This window comes from Bufo bufo, chromosome 4 (assembly GCF_905171765.1).
Source record: "Bufo bufo chromosome 4, aBufBuf1.1, whole genome shotgun sequence".
In the NCBI taxonomy this organism is placed as follows: Eukaryota; Metazoa; Chordata; class Amphibia; order Anura; family Bufonidae; genus Bufo; species Bufo bufo.
This window is the reverse complement of record NC_053392.1, coordinates 516,475,407-516,496,793: the sequence shown is the minus strand read 5'-3', so window position 1 is coordinate 516,496,793 and position 21,387 is coordinate 516,475,407. Positions and strand designations below refer to the sequence as shown.

The window sequence follows — 21,387 nt, the reverse complement described above, 5'->3', positions numbered from 1 at the left end:
ATGCGCCATCTGTGCGCTTTCTGCAGAAGACTGGGTGGGAGATAATGTGAACGTGCTGGATCCACTGTCGGCCACCCAATTGACTAATGCCTGCACCTGCTCAGGCCTTACCATCCTTAGAACGGCATTGGGCCCCACCAAATATCGCTGTAAATTCTGCTGGCTACTGGGACCTGAGGTAGTTGGTTCACTAGGACGTGTGGCTGTGGCAGAACGGCCACGTCCTCTCCCAGCACCAGAGGGTCCACTAACACCACCACGACCATGTCCACGTCCGCGTCCCTTATTAGATGTTTTCCTCATTGTTCCCGTTCACCACAATTTTGAGAATGGCAAATTTGGGAATAGTTTTTCAACCCAGAAAAAAAAGTGTGCTTTTACGGTCACTACAAATAACTTGACCAGCTAAAACAGTAGAGATTTGGTTAAATAGAGATGTGAGGCCTGTTTTTTTTTGTGCTGTGTGACAGGTATAGGTTTAATCACAGAATCAGATTTCTATCAGCACGCTAGCGTGTGTCTTAGGTTTTTCTGAATGACACTATCACTAGCTTCAATGTAAGATATTCTTTTTGGGATAGATTTCAAGTAGGCCTCAAATACCAGAAACTAGTTATTTTGAGAATGGCAAATTTGGGAATGGTTTTTCAACCCAGAAAAAAAAGTGTGCTTTTACGGTCACTACAAATAACTTGACCAGCTAAAACAGTAGAGATTTGGTTAAATAGAGATGTGAGGCCTGTTTTTTTTTGCGCTGTGTGACAGGTATAGGTTTAATCACAGAATCAGATTTCTATCAGCACGCTAGCGTGTGTCTTAGGTTTTTCTGAATGACACTATCACTAGCTTCAATGTAAGATATTCTTTTTGGGATAGATTTCAAGTAGGCCTCAAATACCAGAAACTAGTTATTTTGCGAATGGCAAATTTGGGAATGGTTTTTCAACCCAGAAAAAAAAGTGTGCCTTTATGGTCACTACAAATAACTTGACCAGCTAAAACAGTAGAGATTTGGTTAAATAGAGATGTGAGGCCTGTTTTTTTTTGCGCTGTGTGACAGGTATAGGTGTAATCACAGAATCAGATTTCTATCAGCACGCTAGCGTGTGTCTTAGGTTTTTCTGAATGACACTATCACTAGCTTCAATGTAAGATATTCTGTTTGGGATAGATTTCAAGTAGGCCTCAAATACCAGAAACTAGTTATTTTGAGAATGGCAAATTTGGGAATGGTTTTTCAACCCAGAAAAAAAGTGTGCTTTTACGGTCACTACAAATAACTTGACCAGCTAAAACAGTAGAGATTTGGTTAAATAGAGATGTGAGGCCTGTTTTTTTTTGCGCTGTGTGACAGGTATAGGTTTAATCACAGAATCAGATTTCTATCAGCACGCTAGCGTGTGTCTTAGGTTTTTCTGAATGACACTATCACTAGCTTCAATGTAAGATATTCTTTTTGGGATAGATTTCAAGTAGGCCTCAAATACCAGAAACTAGTTATTTTGAGAATGGCAAATTTGGGAATGGTTTTTCAACCCAGAAAAAAAAGTGTGCTTTTACGGTCACTACAAATAACTTGACCAGCTAAAACAGTACAGATTTGGTTAAATAGAGATGTGAGGCCTGTTTTTTTTTTGCGCTGTGTGACAGGTATAGGTTTAATAACAGAATCAGATTTCTATCAGCACGCTAGCGTGTGTCTTAGGTTTTTCTGAATGACACTATCACTAGCTTCAATGTAAGATATTCTTTTTGGGATAGATTTCAAGTAGGCCTCAAATACCAGAAACTGGTTATTTGGAGAATGGCAAATTTGGGAATGGCTTTTCAACCCAGAAAAAAAAGTGTGCTTTTACGGTCACTACAAATAACTTGACCAGCTAAAACAGTACAGATTTGGTTGAATAGAAATGTCAGGTCTATTTTTTAGGCGCTGGGTGACAGGCTCAACTTGCCCCTGATGTAATATATGGCCAAAAAATAACCACACTGTTGATGGTTAAATGCACTTGGGTGACACAGGCTCAGCCTGCACCAGATGTAATATATGGCCAAAAAATAATCAGACTGTCGATGGTTAAATGCACTTCGGTGACACAGGCTCAGCCTGCAGCTGATGTAGTATATGGCCAAAAAATAACCAGACTGTTGATGGTTAAATGCACTTCGGTGACACAGGCTCAGCCTGCAGCTGATGTAGGATATAGCACAAAATAACCACACTTTCGATCGTTAAATACACTTGGTGATAGCTTGTGCTGGCGCACCACAAGTCACAAAATGGCCGCCGATCACCCCAGAAAAAAAGTGATCTAAAAACGCTCTGGGCAGCCTCAAAAAAGTGAGCAAGTCAATAATAGCACTTCAATGATCCACAGCTGCAGATCGATCACAGAATGAAGTCTTTTGGAGGAGTTAATCTGCCTAATCTCGCCCTAACGTCGCAGCTGCAACCTCTCCCTATACTGATCATAGCAGAGTGACGTGCGGCGCTACGTGACTCCAGCTTAAATAGAGGCTGGGTCACATGCTGCACTGGCCAATCACAGCCATGCCAATAGTAGGCATGGCTGTGATGGCCTCTTGGGGCAAGTAGTATGACGCTTGTTGATTGGCTGCTTTGCAGCCTTTCAAAAAGCGCCAAGAAAGAGCCGAACACCGAACCCGAACCCGGACCCGGACTTTTACGAAAATGTTCGGGTTCGGGTCCGTGTCACAGACACCCCAAAATTCGGTACGAACCCGAACTATACAGTTCGGGTTCGCTCATCCCTAGTTATGGATCATACTAGCAAAGTACTGATCTGTGCTAGCAACTTTATGTGCTTTCATTAAACAGAATGTATCATCAGAAAATGCCCTACTGTTTAATTCAAGTTTTACTGTTAAGAAAATATTTGTAAATCATACTTTTTGTTGTTGTTGTTGTTTTTTATTATTTACATTATAACCATCTACAGTATATTTAAAAAAAAATCATGAAATCTTCTACTATTTACTCTGGCCACTAAACCCACATTTTGGCTGACACCTCCTGTTCTGTAGAGGTCACTTATCAGTAGTAATCTCATTATCATAAGATCACACCATGATACAGTAGGTGATGGTCTCAGCTCACCACCTGCCCCTCCCTGCAAATGACATCTGCATCACTGACCTTCCTTTGTTTATGTTTGTCCTTAGGAAAGGAATCAATATCATATCAGGGGTGGTCAGACTCCACCGATCAGCTATTTTCACAAACCACTGTGGACGGAACCAGGCACCAGAACAACACAGCTCAGCGGAGGTGCTGGGAGTTGGACCTCACCAATCTGATATTGATGACCTATCACAGGGCTAATAAGTAAGCCCTGAAAAACCCTTTTAACTTTAGGCATCTGCACATCTAGGAAAACCAGCCTGTGAATGTGGAAGGAGTAAATTAACTGCTCTTCATGCTTTGCTATAGGGCACAACACATGAAATAAAAGGGATACTCACCTCCCTGTTTCTCCACTACTTCCATTCCCACGATTATTGGGTCCCTGATGGTCTCTGCTTGCTGGTCCATCTTAATGGTCAGGAAATGCCCAACCAGCCAATCATTGGCTGCAAGCAGGACCCACCACAGCCAGTCATTGGTTGAATGGGAATTTCCTGTGTATCAAGAGAAAACAAGAAGTAAAGACCAATGGGAACTCAATAAGCTTCACAAAGGGAGCAGCAGTGGATCGGTAAAATGAGTATCCCTTTTTTATTTTATTATACCATTCTGACACTCACATTTTTTTTAATGGTTGGCCAACCAATCTAACCTATCTGTTGTATGAGCAACAGGGCACTGTATGGAGTATGTAAAAAATCTGGCACTGTGAGCTTAATGCATTACATACATCTCATGAGTCATGAACCCATTCCATCAAGGGTAAGGTTCTTCGTTCAACCACATAAGACCTAGCAGAGCTTTATTCTTCAGCTGCAGAACACTGCTGCCACATTAATGATCAATCCATAGGCTTTTCACGCTTGATTTATTTAAGTGCTATTCAGTAAAGCTTTCAGAGCACCAGAGAGGAATTTAAACACGCATCCACCAAACAAAACAAGCAGGCCATTTAACGTGTCTCCTTGTATTTGCAGCCTCTTATTTATGTGACATGAGAAGACGTGTCGTGGAGAGATGGAAGGTCAAAAAGCACAGTAAAGAGAGGAAAACATGCACATATACTCTATTAGAAAAAAAATGATACTATGTAAGCACTTTCAATCTAATGGCAATCAATGGCATAAAGGCTGCCAACCATTGTTTGCTCTTTTTCCTATGCAAGAATTACAGTTTCCCTGGAAGCTACATTGCATTGTAAATTGGTTTAATAATGTTCTATGATTCCATGGACCAATCCACCTGCCAATTTAGACATCATGACCATTTGCTTTTGCTTGCACGTGCCAGGAGGTGCTATTTAAAATTTGACTGCATTAAAAAAGCATTTTCATACACAATATTGTATCGAGAGTGAACTATAATGTTATTCAAACTATCATTATGAATTATTCAACCACATTAATGTCTTCTGATAGTCTAAAGTGCTAAATGAATTTACCAGTAAAGGTACAAGATGAACAGCAATAGAACAGAAGCTTCTATTTCACGATGCCCTGAAAATTGCCCTTTTTAGTTTAATGCAATTTTTTTTTGGTTTTACTATATTTTGAGATTGCCAGTCGAAGGTTTACAGGGAACAGTCTGTTCCAAGGATGATTTTCTATAATTTTACTATTATAAAAAGCTTTACAGTTATGGCGCTAACAGCAATTTGAGCTCACCAGATTTATGGATAGCTACAAAATGTCAAGATGACTGATTTAAAGGTTGGCTTTATACATTTATCACTTATAAAAACAGTATTTTATACACTAAGAATTGTAGGGTTTGACATTTCAGGTGTATTTTGGAAGAAATTACTATATTAGAAATGACAGGTCCGAATCTAATAAGCTAACAAAATCTAAATTTCTGCCTAGAGTCAAAAGAGCATTCAATGTGGACAATATGAAGATGACATCAAGGGTTAGGGTTGTATTCTGGGTCTGGAGTTGGCAATTACACAAAAAAGCAGAGTCCAAAGGTAAAAATACATAATAGTGTATGCGTCTGTAGCATTACCTTTCACATAGTTAATTGGGCGTAAAACATGAGGGGTTGATGGGGTTACTCCACCAATGTTCGATTATCAGTGGTCAGACTGCTGTACCCTGAGCGATCACTAGTTTTTCACCCAGGAGCTACATGTATGGACACTGATGGCCCCATTAACTCCATAATAATTTAAATGGTTATTCACCTTTCAGGACCTTTTGACCAGACCTATCTGCCCCATGTACTCAGATCTATGGAGGGAAGTATACTCACCTACTCTCCACTGCAGACTTCCAGCTGTGGTCCTGCTTGTAAACTTCTAGTTTGATGAGAGTCACTCGTACCTCTGCAGCTAATAACTGGTCACAGTGGTCATATGTCCCCCATGTGTCACGTCAGTGGATCACATGACATATGCGGGACACCTCACAGTGGCAGCCAGTCATTGGCTGCAGCAGCGCATTTGACTCCTGTCAAACCAGATGTTTACAAGCAGGACCAGATCGTGGTAGTGGGGGACTTAAGGAACACTGTGGTGTGAAGCATGTAAGTATGCTTCTTTCTGCAGGACCATATACATGGGGCAAATGGTGGCGAATAAAATAGAGAAAGGCGCTCATAGTGTGAGTATGTTCAATAAAAGATAAATTCTACTATAGAATGTGGTTTGCTCACCTATTGGGGTTGCACCAATTTGGGCGCAACCACAATGAGAAGCCGAAAGCAGAGAATCGAAACGGTTGGTGCAGCCTAGATTCGTCTGATCGCCTTGGGCAGGAGCCACCCTGCCACTCGGGTAACGGTAGAAGAAACGGGACGCTGGACTTTACGTCGAGCGTGTGGACCTTAGATGGGTGCACTAACACAACCAGTCGTAGACAATATTTAGGTTTCAGCTATTAATCGCTTTATTCATAGACAACGCGTTTCGGGGTACTGGAGACCCCTTTATCAAGTCTGAGTCGGATCAGCAGAGTGGGTGCCGCGGCTGAATCCGAATGGCACGAGGAGGACGTGTGTTAGTGCGCCCCCTAAGGTCCACACGCTCGACGTAAAGTCCAGCGTCCCGTTTCATATACATGGGGGGATGGGGGAAGCTGGGCTCGCCAAAAGGCTCTCTAAGGTGAAAAACCCTTTTAAATGTCTTCCATGATTTTGCTGCACATTTCCAACTTAAATTCTGTCTTCTACATGTTCTGACTGCCTCCTTCTCTTTGGCTTTCCTGTGACTGAACTGTCCATATTTGTAATAAATTATGGGGTCACAGAGATTGTAGGGATGACAAGTTTTATGTGCAAAAGAGAAATATTCTAACTGAAACTGGGTGCTGCACACTATATCCACTCCGGTCACATGCCACCCAGGGAGCTGTAGCATTGCCCTATTCAAGTGAATGAGACCAGGGGCAGTACTTTGCACTGCTGGGTGGCTGGGAGTTTGGCTGTACAGGGAAAGTTTCCTCATAATTGGTGGAAGGAGAGGTCAGTAGCACATAGAAATATGCATAAATATGCCAAAATATATCCAAGCAGTATGCCATCCCTTCTAATGTGATCGACCCTTTAAAGGGGTTATGCCATAATTGATGTAAAAAATGAAAACCAGGCATCATATATACATGTCAATACTTTTGTAACAAAGCTAGAACCAGCCCTGTACCTCACATGGGTCAAGAGATCTCCACATTTACTGCTCCAATTGATCTGCTAGAGTATCTTCAGCCTGGCAGCTCAAGAGGCCCGTCCTTTCTGCCGCATCTCTCTTCCATTAAGGCTAGTTTCACATCTGCAGCTGTGCTCTCCGGCAAGCTGTTCCGGAATAGAGTGCAGGGAATTGGCCAGACAAAACCTGTTGTGTGCAGGCGGAAAAGCCTGCCCGAGAACTAGCCTAAATGCCACAGCTTCTAACAGGACATATGGCTAGTGGCAGTTGAAGATTTAAACTGAGAATGTGCGACCAGCTCAGTGAGAAGAACAAAAAATAAGGAAAAGAACAAACAGCAGGCACAAAAAGTCACAAATATAGCATTCACTGTGATATGCAAATTTTGTGATAAGCATTAAACCAGGCAACCCTGCTCTGAAGAGGGGAGGGTGTCTGGTTCATAAGAAAAGGTCAGAAATTGATGGAAACTCCACCGAAATGGTTCGGGAACAGCATGGGGAGGATGTCTGAATGCATCTTGGACTCCCAGGTTGCTGCTGGGAACGATGTTGCCCGAGTAGTACGCCACTTTTACAGACTGACAATAATACACACCAAACCGAAGATAAAATCGATTTTAGAGGAAAAATTGTTAGGAAACATTCTTTCCTGTATATTTTCTTGTATATAAAGTGCAAGTGCTGCCAAAAATTACACGGAAGAGGCACTCCGATACAACCTGTACATCACATAAAGTAGGGCCTCATTCACATTGTGGTACAATTGTTCAGGTAGTGGGACTCCTACATTCATAAAGCCTATGCACTAAGTGAAAGGGCTTCCAAAAATGACAAGGAACCGGCACTCCAAAACACATAAAGGAGGGCATTATACACCCTTGAAAAATTATGATTGATGGCTTGCTGGTGAGCCTCAGAAACATTAGGACCAAGGGGTAAGGGCCTGCTGGTGACCCTCTAAAACATTACAGGCAAGGGCCTGCTGCTGAGCTGACCATCTAAAACATTAGGGGTGAGGATCTGTTGCAGAGCTGACTCTCTAAAACATTAGAAGCGAGTTCCTGCTGCTCATCTGAGCATCAAAAAAATTCTGGGAGAGTGCCTGCTGGTGAGCTGACCCTCAAAAACTTAATATGCGAGGGCCTGCAAATGAACTGACCCTCTAAAAGATTGTAGGTGAGGGCCTGCTGGTGAGCTGACCCTCTAAAAGATTGTAGGTGAGGGCCTGCTGGTGAGCTGACCCTCTAAAACATTACATGCTAGGGCCTGAAGGTGAACTGACCCTCTAAAAGATTTTAGGTGAGGGCCTGCTGGTGAGCTGACAATACAAAAGATTGTAGGTGAGGGCCTGCTGGTGAGCTGATCCTGTAAAACATTATATGTGAGGGCCTGCAGGTGAGCTGACACTCTAAAAGATTGTAGGTGAGGGCCGGCTGGTGAGCTGACCATCTAAAACATTATGGTTGAGGGCCTGCTGGTGAGCTGACCCTCTAAAACATTACATGTGAGGGCCTGCAGATGACCTGGCCCTCTAAAATATTGTAGGTGAGGGCCTGCTGGTAAGCTGACCCTGTAAAACATTATATGCGAGGGCCTGCAGGTAAGCTGACCCTCTAAAACATTATGGTTGACTGCCTGCAGGTGAGCTGACCCTCTAAAACATTATGGTTGAGGGCCTGCAGGTGAGCTGACCCTCTAAAACATTATGGTTGAGGGCCTGCAGGTGAGCTGACCCTCTACAGCATTATATGAGAGGGCAGACTAATAAGCATGTTGATATGATGGAAGAGGAGGAGGATGAGAAAAGGAAGATTGAACCATATACCCTTTTTTGTGGTAGAAGGGGTGCATGGGAATACAGTGTATTCAGTACATTACACTGCGTGCAGAATTATTAGGCAAATGAGTATTTTGACCACATCATCCTCTTTATGCATGTTGTCTTACTCCAAGCTGTATAGGCTCGAAAGCCTACTACCAATTAAGCATATTAGGTGATGTGCATCTCTGTAATGAGAAGGGGTGTGGTCTAATGACATCAACACCCTATATTAGGTGTGCATAATTATTAGGCAACTTCCTTTCCTTTGGCAAAATGGGTCAAAAGAAGGACTTGACAGGCTCAGAAAAGTCAAAAATAGTGAGATATCTTGCAGAGGGATGCAGCACTCTTAAAATTGCAAAGCTTCTGAAGCGTGATCATCGAACAATCAAGCGTTTCATTCAAAATAGTCAACAGGGTCGCAAGAAGCGTGTGGAAAAACCAAGGCGCAAAATAACTGCCCATGAACTGAGAAAAGTCAAGCGTGCAGCTGCCAAGATGCCACTTGCCACCAGTTTGGCCATATTTCAGAGCTGCAACATCACTGGAGTGCCCAAAAGCACAAGGTGTGCAATACTCAGAGACATGGCCAAGGTAAGAAAGGCTGAAAGACGACCACCACTGAACAAGACACACAAGCTGAAACGTCAAGACTGATTTTTCTAAGGTTTTATGGACTGATGAAATGAGAGTGAGTCTTGATGGGCCAGATGGATGGGCCCGTGGCTGGATTGGTAAAGGGCAGAGAGCTCCAGTCCGACTCAGACGCCAGCAAGGTGGAGGTGGAGTACTGGTTTGGGCTGGTATCATCAAAGATGAGCTTGTGGGGCCTTTTCGGGTTGAGGATGGAGTCAAGCTCAACTCTCAGTCCTACTGCCAGTTTCTGGAAGACACCTTCTTCAAGCAGTGGTACAGGAAGAAGTCTGCATCCTTCAAGAAAAACATGATTTTCATGCAGGACAATGCTCCATCACACGCGTCCAAGTACTCCACAGCGTGGCTGGCAAGAAAGGGTATAAAAGAAGAAAATCTAATGACATGGCCTCCTTGTTCACCTGATCTGAACCCCATTGAGAACCTGTGGTCCATCATCAAATGTGAGATTTACAAGGAGGGAAAACAGTACACCTCTCTGAACAGTGTCTGGGAGGCTGTGGTTGCTGCTGCACGCAATGTTGATGGTGAACAGATCAAAACACTGACAGAATCCATGGATGGCAGGCTTTTGAGTGTCCTTGCAAAGAAAGGTGGCTATATTGGTCACTGATTTGTTTTTGTTTTGTTTTTGAATGTCAGAAATGTATATTTGTGAATGTTAAGATGTTATATTGGTTTCATTGGTAAAAATAAATAATTGAAATGGGTATATATTTGTTTTTTGTTAAGTTGCCTAATAATTATGCACAGTAATAGTCACCTGCACACACAGATATCCCCCTAAAATAGCTAAAACTAAAAACAAACTAAAAACTACTTCCAAAAATATTCAGCTTTGATATTAATGAGTTTTTTGGGTTCATTGAGAACATGGTTGTTGTTCAATAATAAAATTAATCCTCAAAAATACAACTTGCCTAATAATTCTGCACTCCCTGTATAAAAAACACATTTAAAGTGCCTTTATGTTCAGCCGCTTTCCTGTGGTGGAGTAGAGCAGTCAGGGGCAATCCAGGCCTTGTTAATTTTTATAAGAGTCAACCTGTCAGCATTTTCAGTTGACAGGCGGATGCGCTGATCAGCTATTATGCCCCCAGCAGCACTAAGTACCCGCTTTTACAAAACGCTGGCAGCAGGGCAGGCCAGCACCTCCAAGGCGTAGAGCGCCAGTTCGTGCCACGTGTCCAGCTAGAACACCCAGTAGTTGTAAGGCACAGAGGGATCATGGAGGACACTGACACGGTTTGCTACGTACTCCTTCACCATCTTCCAATTTTTTTTCCTCCTTATGACACTAGGCCTTGAATCAGGGTTAGGGTGCTGGCAGGGTGTCAGGAAATTGTCCCATGCTTTGGAGAGTGTTGCCCTGTTGGAACTGCTGTGTGTTCGCCTGGTCTCCCCTCCTCAGTTGCCCAAGGAACTACGTACTCTGCCGCCAGCATTGTCAGCTGGAAATTTTTTGAGCAATTTTTCCACTAGGACCTTCTGGTATTGCACCATTTTGCTCGTCCTCTCCACCACAGGAATGAGAGATGAGAAGTTCTCTTTGTAGCGGGGGTCGAGAATGGTGAACAACTAATAATCAGTGTTGTCCAAAATGCGTAAAATGCGTGGGTCACGGGAAAGGCAGCCTAACATAAAGTCAGCCATGTGTGCCAGAGTACCAACAGGCAAGATTTTGCTGTTGTCATCAGGAGTATGACTCTCAATCTCCTCATCCTCTTCCTCCTCTTCTGCCTATCCACGCTGAACAGATGGAATTGAACTTCCATGGGTACTACCCTCTGAAGTGGAGGCAACCGTCTCCTGCTCCTCCTCCTCATCATCATCATCATCCAATTTGCGCTGAGAAGTCGAACTGAAGGTGGTCTGGCTATCACCCTGTGTAATGTCTTCCCCCATTTCCACCTTATTCACATGCAAAGCGTCCGCCTTAACTGTGAGCAGCGAGCGTTTGAGTTGACACAGAAGTGGGATGGTGATGCTGATAATTGCATTATAGCCGCTCACCATCTGTGTTGATTCCTCAAAGTTTCTTAAAACCTCACAGAGGTCAGACATCCATGCCCACTCCTCGATTGTAAAGAGCAGAAGCTGACTGGAAAGGCGACGACCATTTTGCAGATGGTATTCCACTACTGCCCTCTGCTGCTCACAAAGCCTGGCCAACATGTTGCATTTGGGATGTGGAAACATCACACAGGATAAATACTGCATATAATGTCGCTGATGTCAGCAGCAGCTAATATAAAATTACAGGGAATGTCACAGGTATTTTGGATGTGGAAAAGTTACACAGGAGATGTACCCCAGGTAATGTCACTGTTCGCAGCGGACACCGTCTATGGAAAAAGTACACTGGATGTCACAGATATTTTTGAAATGCGCACACGTTACACAGGAGATGTAGCGCAGATAATGTCGCTGTCTGCAGCAGCCTAACTGTTGCTGATGTCAGCAGCGGCTAATATAAAATTACAGGGAATGTCACAGGTATTTTGGATGTGGAAACATTACACAGGAGATGTACCCCAGGTAATGTCGCTGTCCGCAGCAGACTCCGTCTACGGAAAAAGTACACTGGATGTCACTGATATTTTCTGGATGTGCTTGCGTTACATAGGAGATGTAGCGCAGCTAATGTCACCATCCGCAGCGGACACCTTCTACGGAAGAAGTACACTGGATGCCACAGATGTTTTTGGGATGCGCACACGTTACACAGGATAAATACCGCAGATAATGTCGCTGATGTCAGCAGCGGCTAATATAAAATTATAGGGAATGTCACAGGTATTTTGGATGTGGAAACGTTACACAGGAGATGTACCCCAGGTAATGTCGCTGTCCGCAGTGGACACCGTCTATGGAAAAAGTACACTGGATGTCACTGATATTTTTTGGATGTGCACACATTACACAGGAGATGTACCCCAGGTAATGTCGCTGTCCGCAGTGGACACCGTCTACAGAAAAAGTACACTGGATGTAACAGATATTTTTGGGATGCACACACGTTACACAGGATAAATACTGCAGATAATGTCGCTGATGTCAGCAGCGACTAATATAAAATTACAGGGAATGTCACAGGTATTTTGGATGTGGAAACGTTAAACAGGAGATGTACCCCAGGCAATGTCACTGTCCGCAGCAGACACCATCTACGGAAAAAGTACACTGGATGTCACTGATATTTTTTGGATGTGCACATGTTACACAGGAGATGTAGCGCAGCTAATGTCGCTGTCCGCAGCGGACACAGTCTACGGAAAAAGTACACTGGATGTCACAGATATTTTTGGGATGCGCACACGTTACACAGGTTATGAATAAAATACATTTTCACTCCCTACACTATCTTTCCCTTCTTCAGCATAGCTCCCCCTAACTAATACTGAGCCGAACACGTGTCATCGGATGCTATATAGCAGCCGATGACGCGTTTCGGCCAGTCAATCATTGTAATGCCAGTAACCAACATGGCTACAGCATTAAAGTAAAGGGCAGCACTTACCTGCACGTTTATTGGCTGCGTAGCAGCCAACAAACGTGCGGGGAGGAGACTCGAGCATTGCGCTCGAGCACATGCGGTATTCGGCCGAATACCGCCATGTGCTGAGCATCGAGATGCTTGAGCCGAACTGGTGCTCGGCCAAGCATGCTCTATCAACACTAATTACAGTATTTTGAAAAGTTCTAGATAATTGATAAATCTTGGATAAGTATCAATAACGGGTCAACGACTGCTAGCTTAAATAAGAGATTGAATAGTTAAAATGTGGTAAGAATCATAAATAATCTAGTATGTGTCCACACCTTCATCATAAATAAAGAGGACTTTTTATATGAGAATCATCAATCACTGTTGACATATATACAGTATGTGACTGGTGTTTCCTGCTTTTTTTTGCAGTTTATCATGGGGTTTACGTTACTGTTAATTCCCATTTTGCTTAATGTTAGACCTGTGACTATGATCTCTTTTGTATTACAAGGATTTCCTGAAATAAGCAGATAACAGGTTGTCTGGCTTTTGGAACTCTCAGAAATTAGCTGTAATCTGTGGAGGACAACCCAACAGCAAGTGTTTAATTACTATGTAGTGTCCATATTGGGTAAATGAATCATTACATTGTGTCCATGGAATAACTGGGTGTAACATCCCAGAGTATGTCACTAAAACTCTTTCTCACCGCTGCATCATGTTAAGTGGATGTATATTGTCATCTGGTATAAGTTTGCATCACTCTCTCCATAATGTGCATTATCCAGGCCTGTTTTATGTATTTTGCTGTAATTCCAATGTACACCAGCAGGTGGCAGAAGTATGTAGCAGACCATAGCCAGTTAGTATCTCTAGCCTGGAATAGTCCATTCCAGGTTAGTCTCCCCTGTGTGAGCAGAAGTGGGATGTTCCCATGTCCTGCCTCAGGGGGAGGACGGAAAGTTCTAGTTAGAGTGTTCCAGCTCTCCCTGCAAGGGGAAGGCTGTGTTATTAGGAGCTCCCAGAAATAAGGATCCCAAACCAGGATCTCGTCTCGGTTGAGACCAAAGATCACCATTCCCAGCCTGAGCCTTCAGCCTCAGCTGGTTGACAAGCAAGCAGCACCTCCAGTCCTCCAGGAAGAGCATTCCCCGTGAGCATAACTGTGAGTACATATCCAGAGACCAGGAGAAGCCAAATTCTTCCTCAGCTAATCAGGCCCATATCAAGCAGAAGATAGACAGAGCAGAAGATAGATACCTGCCAGATTCTCCAGGCATATGATAAGAAGCAGAAGAGATATTGATCCCTGCCACATATTGCCAATACCTGCTGGGACCTAAAGGACTATTGCTGTAACTTGTATGGATTTATGCTGCCATTCAGTAAAGACAAGTTGAATTATATCATAAGTCTGGATCTCATTTACTGCTACCAAGTTCCTCAATTACTCCTACTAGCAACACTCAATTTATTGCAAGTGAGCCAGGATCCAGGAGTCTAGCCGTACCAAGGTAGGAGACACCGTTGACACTACACAGAGACAGTATCCCCACTCTGGCATTCCTCACCTGGTACGTGAGTTTTAACATCTTAAAGGGCCCTGTTACAGTACCTGCACAAGCTGCAATTGGCATCACGAACTACTGATAGACTTATATGCACATATCCTGACCCACTGCATCATTGGCCACCGTACAACAGTCCTGCTCATTGCATGGGTTGTCCATGTAATGCATGGTCTGCCAGATCCTCCAAAGAAAGAAAGTGATCTATTTTGAAGTCACTATCTGCTCTAGGCTATTAGATGAAGTTCCTGAATCTTCTCACCCATCTATTAATCCCTGAATAGATATTCATGAAAATGGGCTTTCTCAATTAAACAACTCTTTTTTTTGCATTGAAACATAACTTTTAACTTATCTGTTCCAAGTATGCTCTAAAACAGGGATCAGCAACCTTTGACACTCCAGGTGTGGTGAAACTACGACTCCCAGCATGCACACTTGCTTGGCTGTTCTCAGAACTTCCATAGAAGTAAATAAAGCATGCTGGGAGTAGTTTCACAACAGATGGAGCGCCGAAGCTTGCTGACCCCTGCTCTAAACCAAAGGTTCTCAAACTGTTTGTCATGTCGCTAGGAGGCACTCATGTTGTACTTATTCTGCACTTTTAATACGCAGCACAGTGTATGACAAAAGTCCTGGAGATTCGTTGATGTAATTTAATTTATTAGAAGGTACTTGGCTTAGGAAAGTTGAAAAACACTGCTCTAAACTATGTCTTCTGTAAATGACCTACACGCATGTGCCACCCTCTTGACATATATCTTCTACAGCAGTGTTTCCCAACCAGTGTGCCTCCAGCTGTTGCAAAACTACAACTCCCAACATGCCTGGACAGCCTTTGGCTGTGCGGGCATGCTGGGAGTTGTAGTTTTGCAACAGCTGGAGGCACACTGGTTGGGAAACACTGTTCTACAGCATCAAATATTGGAACTACCTCTTTGTAAACACTGTGGACAAGCAGGTGTCCCTCATTTCCTTCTGTCGTGCGGTCTGAACTGATGATGAGGATTAGAAGACAACCTGCTGCTGTCCAGCTGTTCCTAACTGGCAGAACATCTTTACAGTCATAGTTCAATTCCCAAAAGAAATTCCCAGATAGTTTGAAAGCACTTTGCTGAATTCATTTAAAATATGTTATATATATATATATATATATATATATATATATATATTTACTTATAACTTCTAACTATATTTCTAAATAATGGATTCATAGAGTAAAAATGGATTCATATGCTATTGATGTCCTCCCACTACCATGTCAAAACCTATTTGGCGTGCAATCAGGATGTAAAAGCTCATTATCCAATACATGAACTTGACCGTAATCCTGAGGTAGCGGCGATCCATGATCTCGGGAGTATTGTAAAATAAATTAAATTTTCCTCTTCTCCATATTAATCTGCTTGATTTCTGCTGCTCCCTAAGAGAGGCGTGGGTGGGAGATGATATCTTTGGGCAGAGGAGATCAAGGCACAACCCAAGAGAATATTTTTAGATGTTCTTGCCTTTTTTTTAGGGAAGATGCCACCACCCTTTATTGTTTGTAAGGATGATCTATTACTCTATGCCTGTTTTATTTTTTTTTGTTTTTTGACTAATTATTCTTATTATATTGTTTCAATAATTTGATTGTTTCTAGGTTTTCATAACTGAATATGGAAATTACCAGAGTATCTGAATTCTGAATCTAGCATATGTTAACCCCATCAGCATTAGCTGAAGCATATAAGACAGACACCGATGAGATGCTGCTGGAGGACTCTGTAGCACTGAAACGGTTACTCTGTGGCTCATTACATCATTGCAATAGCTGCTAGGAAGCTACCACTAACCCGAGCTAATGTTACCATCAGGAAACTAACTGATTGAACCAATACACAGTAAATCCACATCCGAGCTTGGCAATGATAGCTCGACATCCAAGGAAATAGATTTATTTAGTAAAATGAAGACGAGGGGTGAACCTTGCACTTTCCGCTGGGCGTTTTTATCATCCTATTTGTTGGCTATGGTTCTCTCTCAGGATTCCCTAACATCACAAACCCCATTGACATCAGAAACTCTAATTTCATTCTCAGATTGATCCACAGATGTCCTCTGGCTTCAGAAGAAAGCCCAGTCAAGCCTTCCACACTGTACTGTACCAATCTGCTCTTCTTGACACATTACGTAATGATGAGGCTGGGCGGCAAGGTGTGAGAGTCACCGAGATGCTGTATTTTTAGGCTGCAAGTAAATCCTTTTAACTCTTTATAGGCTTTACAGAATGAAAAGCTGGTTTAAGGAGAAATGAAATATACTGAAACAAGATGACTGCAGCAGTATTTTAACAAGGAAATCACACAGGTTTCTAAGGACTTAATGATAAGGGAAGCTTTAAAATAAACCTCGTTCCTCTGATTCTTAAAGGGGCCACAATGCCCTTTTACTGTGAATCTAAAACCAGGCAAATTCATTTTAACATCTGTGTCCAAGATGATGCAGAGTAACAGTGTCCACTGAGCTCAGTAGCACCAACATGATCGGTGGCGGTGTACAATACATACATAGGAATTATATACCAGTATAACACCTGTCTCTAGTCCTTACCTTAAGCCCTCTGATCTCCCCAAGATGTAGCTGCAGTCTCCTATTCACCTCCCGGATCAAATTGCTGTGATCTAGCATAGCACTCATCTTGTCAGCCTCTGCTCTTCGGAGCCGGACAATCAGTTCCTCCTTAGTCCACTTCATTAGCTCCTCATCAGAAACCTTAGCAAGGTCTTCCACCGAAGTTTCCCCAACAACCTTTGCCATTTTTGAGTTTCACTTTTCCTCCACTTTTTGAAATAATCCCTACCCTGTGACTCACAGCTCAATCTCCCAATACTGTGCCACTAGAGGAACCCAATATTACGCTCAACAGAGACAAGCAGATCCCTTGGTGACTTCTAGATCTTGCAAGAAAGAAAGGATCCCCTCTAGAAAGTCAATCTCTTTCCAAGCCATTATATTCAGAGGCTGTTTGTTTGCCATCAATTCTTCTCTTGGGAAAAAATGTATAAATCCATGAAACAGTGGAATAAAATCCTATATTAAAAATACCATAGTGATCTGAAAAGCAGCTTGTAAGAATCAATTACTCTACTTCAAAGCATCTGCAGGCTCCTCTCATGTCCTTTACTGCAGCAGAATGAATGAGAGCATGCAGATGCTGCTGCCGGCATGCCTGTGTGCATCCTCTCCGCTGGGCTGCAGTGGGAATGCTTTCCACTTGGAAAAGAGTTCCATTGCCTGCAGCAGACACAAGACACTCTGGCTGCTGTTGCTGATGCTGATAATACAGCCCAAGTGAGCTGACCCTCTCCCTTTCTTCTTCTTCTTTGCTGACAAATGTGTAGACTAGTCCCAGATATAGGTTTATTTGCGCCACCTGCTGGCCATTTTTTATTTTGTCTTCTGGAAATATAGTGAATCAGATTCAATGAGAGAAATTGCAATGGACTAAACGACAATTCGATTTCGAAAAGAATGAAAGCATATTCACTTCTATTACTGTTGCACTACCTCTGATATGTCTATACTTAACATTAACTTTAATATAAAATATGATCTAATCTTTAGAAAGGGATTGATATTTATAATTTTGCTTTCCCTAGAATTCGAAAAAAATAACTGCACACCATACCATGTATCGCTTTGTGCCTGACAAATAAACTGGAACTAAATTTTAAAACAATGTTCCTAACACTGAATGGCAGAATAGGTGAAATGTTATGGTAGCACAGGAAGGTTGTCCATCAACTTCAAACTATTTTTCTACGCTGTTGATCTAGAGCAAGGATGCTCAACCTGCGGCCCTCCAACTGTTGTAAAACTACAACTCCCAGCATGCCTGGACAGCCTACAGCTTTTAGGACATGCTGGGAGTTGTAGTTTTGCAACAGTTGGAGGGCTGCATTTTGAGCATCCATGATCTAGATTAATGAAAAAAATAATAATGTCCAATTGCTTCATAATAGGAGGGAAAAAATTCCTTCCCGACTCCAAAAATGGCAACTACATCTTTGGATCAACATCCTGCATCATTAATCTAAAGGAGGAAATATACAGAAAGTTCTCATAATATTACTTTCTCCATTATTCATGCCTCTTGAACCTTCTGTGGCAATGTCGAGTCCGCCAGTCTGCCCACCTTTGAACCACCTGAATAGGGAAACACTGAACTGACAGTGGATGGTGGAGCAACAGCATTGAGACGGTGAGAGACAGTGTACAATGCTTTGGCCTCTGAAACAGCAAGCCAGTGACCTGTGACTAAAACTTAGGCTTCTGTGACAGATATCCAGAGACCTGTGGCTAAAATGAGCAAAAACAATAGATATTCACTGAAGAGCCAAAAGGTAACAATGTTTTGAACTTTTGACTTTCAGGCTCCATATCTCACCAGCCACAGATGTGATGTGCATCGCACGGTGCTTGCATGGACATCTGTGATCTCACTATTACGAAGAATACCAGCCACCTCCACTGCCGTGTTTGTGACGCCAGAACTGATAGACCTTGTGATGACCAGACTTGTTGACTCTGATATTATGCCTGGACGTCCACCTCTTGGCTTTGAATAGGATGGATGGACTTTATTTTATATTCTTCCGACTGTCATGGCACTCACATGATGCATCAAAATCATAAATCACAGCAGAAGGTTCCTTTCATTGATTTTATTTGCAATGGATTGCAGCATTAATGTGCGAACGTTTTCGGACGTGTCTGGCCTTCGTCAGGCACTACAAAGCTTATAATAGGATATTTTCTGTAAAACATAGTATAAGTTTAATTACATCCTTGTATTTCAGTACATATCCATAATATATTTCTATATAACAAACAATTGCCGTCCTCTGATTATCCAGTCATTTTCGTATCTAATACAATGGTAGAATATTAGAGGTGGGACGAATCCAATTTTTTTCAAATCCGAAAAGGTTCTCGAATATATTGAATCTTTCGAATCTCGAATCCTACGAATCCTGTACATAATTGTGTGAACGGTGTAAGAAACAAAGTCAGACCGCGTCAGTTTGTCTGAACCTCCACCTCCCAGTCACGGTCGCACCCTATATGACCGCGATCGTTACGCCCCTGCTCCTATCACTACAGAACATACAGGGTAATACAGCGCCACATACCTCTTACATCCAGTGACGTCTCCTTTGATGTAGATGTTCTCTTTCCTCATCTTCTCCTTTCAGACCTTCAGACCAGACCACCATTTTTCAGCCATTTTTCGTCTCTACAGTTTGACAAAAAAAAAATCTTAGTTTACTACTTTTCCATCATCCTCCCATCTTATGGACAAATCATCCTAACACCCCCAATACTGTTCCGCTGTGCTCCCCAATACTATAATGCAGAAACAGATAATACCCCTGATAATACTAGTACCACACAGAGCCCCCCATATAAAATACCCCTTCCTTGTGGCCTCAGTAGATGCCCCCATAGTGCCCCCCAATAATGGGCCAATAAGAAGTGGCCCCACAGTGCCACCCAATAATGTCCCAGTAAGTGTCCCCATAGATGCCCCCCTAATCATGTGCCAGTATCAAATGCCTCTCTCCTCCCCCCATGTGCCAGTATCAAGTGCGGAGGGCCTCTCCCCCCCCCAATGTGCCGGTATCATAGTGCCAGTATCATAGTGCCATCTCCCCCCCAATGTGCCAGTATCTGTCACGACCATGGTATGGCCGTGACTCCTGAACTGCATGCAGTTGTCTGTGGTCTGGGGTTGTTGTCAATCACAGGTGAGGGCTGAAGTATGTTGCCTCACCTGTGGTTGCCGCTGGCAACATTAGGTATGTGGCAGTCGAGCAGCTGGAGCTGGTTTATATCCCATCTGCCAGTGAGGGCCACCCTTGTGGTCATACTGTCACGGCTGAGGATGGGGGAAACCCTCAGCCGTGTGATTCCAGAAGATGGATGGTCGATGCAAGGCCAGGACAGGAATCAGGGAGCAGGTCACCTCCTATCAATCCCTAATTTTGACCCTGTATCCTAGCCGTATGAGCCGACCCTGATGGTGGGAGGGCTCATACTCCGGAACCTAATATTCCTACTCGCCCTCAGGGTGGCCCTGGACTAGGAGAAGAGTAAGACTGGCATCGCACGGCTGAGGGTTTTCCCCATCCTCAGCCGTGACAGTATCATAGTGCCACCCCCCCCAATGTGCCAGTATTATAGTGCCATCTCCCCCCCATAAGGTGCCAGTATTATAGTGCCATCTCCCCCCCATAATGTGCCAGTATCATAGTGCCATCTCCCCCCAATGTGCCAGTATTATAGTGCCATCTCCCCCCCAATGTGCCAGTATCATAGTGCCATCTTCCCCAATGTGCCAGTATCATAGTGCCATTTCCCCCCATAATGTGCCAGTATTATACACCCTGTACATAATTATTAGGCAAATGAGTATTTTGACCACATCATCCTCTTTATGCATGTTGTCTTACTCCAAGCTGTATAGGCTCGAAAGCCTACTACCAATTAAGCATATTAGGTGATGTGCATCTCTGTAATGAGAAGGGGTGTGGTCTAATGACATCAACACCCTATATCAGGTGTACATAATTATTATGCAACTTCCTTTCCTTTGGCAAAATGGGTCAAAAGAAGGACTTGACAGGCTCAGAAAAGTCAAAAATAGTGAGATATCTTGCAGAGGGATGCAACACTCTTAAAATTGCAAAGCTTCTGAAGCGTGATCATCGAACAATCAAGCGTTTCATTCAAAATAGTCAACAGGGTCGCAAGAAGCGTGTGGAAAAACCAAGGCGCAAAATAACTGCCCATGAACTGAGAAAAGTCAAGCGTGCAGCTGCCAAGATGCCACTTGCCACCAGTTTGGCCATATTTCAGAGCTGCAACATCACTGGAGTGCCCAAAAGCACAAGGTGTGCAATACTCAGAGACATGGCCAAGGTAAGAAAGGCTGAAAGATGACCACCACTGAACAAGACACACAAGCTGAAACGTCAAGACTGGGCCAAGAAATATCTCAAGACTGATTTTTCTAAGGTTTTAT

General features: G+C 43.1%; 1 protein-coding gene across 1 annotated transcript in view; it reads right to left on the bottom strand.

Annotated features, from left to right (window-relative positions):
• The window catches only part of CCDC85A (coiled-coil domain containing 85A), a 147,251-nt gene extending 130,131 nt beyond the window's left edge, over nucleotides 1-17,120 (bottom strand). The window contains exon 1 of the mRNA XM_040430170.1: nucleotides 16,914-17,120. Within this exon, the coding sequence (XP_040286104.1) occupies nucleotides 16,914-17,120 (207 nt within the window). The remainder of the gene's footprint in view (nucleotides 1-16,913) is intronic.
• Nucleotides 17,121-21,387: the final 4,267 nt, after the last annotated feature.